Below are 2892 nucleotides of genomic sequence, written 5' to 3' on the forward strand. Positions count from 1 at the left end.
CATCTTCTATGAAGGTCTTTCCTATGAGTCAAAGAAGGCTGTGGATCATTCATCAGGAGGCTCTTTGAACAAGAAGAAAACCATTGAAGAAGCCATATATGTCATTGAAACAGTTGCTGAGAATGACTACTTCTATGCCTCTGAAAGAAGTAACACTAGAGGAGTAATGGAGCTGAACCACATGGATGCACTGTTAGCCCAAAACAAGATGATTACCAAGCAGCTAGCAGATCTTACTAAGAAGGTGGAAGAGAACCAAGTTGCAGCAGCCATCACCTCATTACCAACTCAAGAAGGAGTAAACATAGGAGAAGAAGGTGACTAGGAGCAAGCCAATTATGTGGGAAACTCACCTAGACAAGTCCATGATCCATACTCCAAAACTTACAACTCTGGATGGAGAAATCACCCCAACTTCGGATGGGAAAATCAACAAGACCAAGGCCAAGATCAAATACGTCCAAATCCCAGCAACATAGCTCACCAACATACCACACCTAGACCATATCAACACTCACATAACAACTTCTCTCAACACCTATACCAAAGCCAACCTAACCACTCTCATCCCTCCAATCTCAACTCACCATCACCTTCTGATGACAAACTCTCAAAGATTGAGAACTTACTGGAGGACATATGCAAAGAGATTCAAGACAACAAGGTGTTCAAGGAGGAAGTGCGAGCCAACTTTAAGAACCAGGGAGACACCATCAAAAGGTTGGAATATCAAGTAAGTTATCTCTCCGAGCACATTCCCAAACCTACAGATGGATTCCCAAGTGATACGGAGAAAAATCCGAGAGGAGAAACAAAGAAAGTAAGATGGGAAGATTGCAAGATGGTCACTATGAGTGATCAGGAGACCAAGGACAAGCCAAACAAGCTGTCAGAACAACCTGAAGATACCTCAGCAGAGAAGCAGGAAGAAGATCACCAAGAACCCAAAATCTCACAACAGGAGTCACTGAGACTCTATGCGCCCTTTCCCCAATTACTCAATGGTGCTATGGAGAAGAGAATATACTCAAGGTTTCTTGATTTGTTTGCATCCCTCCATGTAAACATACCATTCATCAAGACCCTCCAACAAATGCCAGCATACAACAAATATATGAAGGAGCTGCTTCCCAGGAAAAGCTCACTCAAGGGAGGACAAACTATAGTGATGAATAAGGGGTGCAGTGCTCTCATTCAACCAGAATTGCCTACAAAAAGAAAGGACCCAGGGAGTTTCTACATTCCCTGTGCTATAGGAGAAACCATGTTTGATAAAGGACTCTACGATTTGGGAGGAGCATCAAATTAATGCCCTTATCCCTTATGAAGAGGCTACATATCAATGAGATAATGCCCACAGATGTAGTCATCAGGCTGGCTGACAAAACTAAAAAACAAGCAATAGGAGTGATAGAAAACGTGTTGGTGAAGGTTGGGAAATATTTCCTCCCGACAGATTTTGTCATATTGGACATGGAAGAGAGTCACACTCACCCAATCATATTGGGAAGACCATTCCTAGCTACGGCCAGAGCACTCATAGATGTGGAGCAAGGGGAGCTATTTCTGAGGATCCATGATGAACAGCTCACCTTCAATGTTTTCAAGCACTCACAAGAAACAAATCAAGAGAACAATGAACCAGAGAAAGATGAATGTGAGATACTAAAGGATGAAACCACCACTGAAGCATAACCAGCACCTCTGGAAATCCCATCGATTGAGGAACAAGGCAAACAGCAAATGCCACAGCTCAAAGAAAATCAGGAGGAACCTAAACCACCAGAATCATATGAGACCAGCAACAATATTCCCTTAGAGGAGGAGGTCACAAAGAAAAGGACAACATCACAAGGAACAAAGAAGAAGGTACCAAGGAGGTGGAGGAACAAGAAGATACCTACCGAGGACTTCTCTCCAGGGGATAAAGTGATCTCAGCTTACTTCCCAGATATCCCCCCAGATCTCCCCACTGTACCATCTCAGTTACCTAAGGTCTTCACTATCAACAAAGTTCTCTCCTTGGAACATGTAGAGTCATTGATACAACCACTGGATATAGGTCTACTGCCAGAGGAGAAGACTTGAAACATTACCAACCTCCCTAATGAAGGAGAAACGTCAAGCTAGTGATGCTAAAGAAGCGTTTCATGGGAGGCAACCCATGTTTTATATGCTTTTAGAAAATAGTGAATAAGTCAATATTCATGAATTCCAACCTAAACTTGACAAACAATTGGTGAAATCCTTATTATGCAGTATATAGTAAAGAACAAGTTTGGTGTTCAAGGCATACAAAGAGAGCATGAATGCAATTCAGATCATGCTATTCTTGAAGCCTTGAACAAAACCTCTTCATCACATTGCTACAAACTAAGTTTGGTGTCACTCATGTGCCACCAAGGTGCATATAAGGATACATAGTTAGTTAGTTAGTTGGTATTCATGAATAAGCAATCTAATTTTTTCCTTATTACTCTTGCCGAAAAGTTTAGCTTTTTCAATGATATTAATTATTCTTTATTCTATCTTATAGGAAAAAGGAGAGGAGCATTGAAGGGATTTGATTGGCCAATTGAATGAGGAAGGTCTGGACACCACAAAAGGAGGGTACTACACATGTGCCTCAAGGGGGGATGCATTGGAAAATGTTGCCATGCAACATTGAAAAGGATGAGACCATTGAAGAATGGACAAAATTCTTCATAAAGTTGATGATCCTTGTCCTTCCTCCATGCTTAACCCCTTCCGTCCATCTCACACTCAAATCATCGATCCAAACCCTTCATTTACCCACCATTTCCCTATATAAGTAGTTCTGCCTCCATACCCCTTTTACATTCCAAATTCCCCTCTTTTGTGCCTCTCCTTTTCAGAACTCAGCATCAAAAA

The 2892-nt window shown here is 41.7% G+C and overlaps 1 protein-coding gene across 1 annotated transcript; it reads left to right on the forward strand.

Moving 5' to 3' along the window:
• The first annotated feature begins 841 nt into the window (after window positions 1-841).
• Window positions 842-1309, forward strand: LOC107493591 (uncharacterized). Its single transcript, XM_016114663.1, has one exon. It carries the CDS (start codon window positions 842-844, stop codon window positions 1307-1309), a length of 468 nt encoding a protein of 155 aa, XP_015970149.1.
• Window positions 1310-2892: the final 1583 nt, after the last annotated feature.

Source organism: Arachis duranensis, chromosome 6 (assembly GCF_000817695.3).
Source record: "Arachis duranensis cultivar V14167 chromosome 6, aradu.V14167.gnm2.J7QH, whole genome shotgun sequence".
NCBI classification, from domain to species: Eukaryota; Viridiplantae; Streptophyta; class Magnoliopsida; order Fabales; family Fabaceae; genus Arachis; species Arachis duranensis.

Bases quoted from the DNA above. Each gene is read 5' to 3' on its own strand.
- LOC107493591 (XM_016114663.1), top strand. From the start codon at position 842: ATGGTCACTATGAGTGATCAGGAGACCAAGGACAAGCCAAACAAGCTG.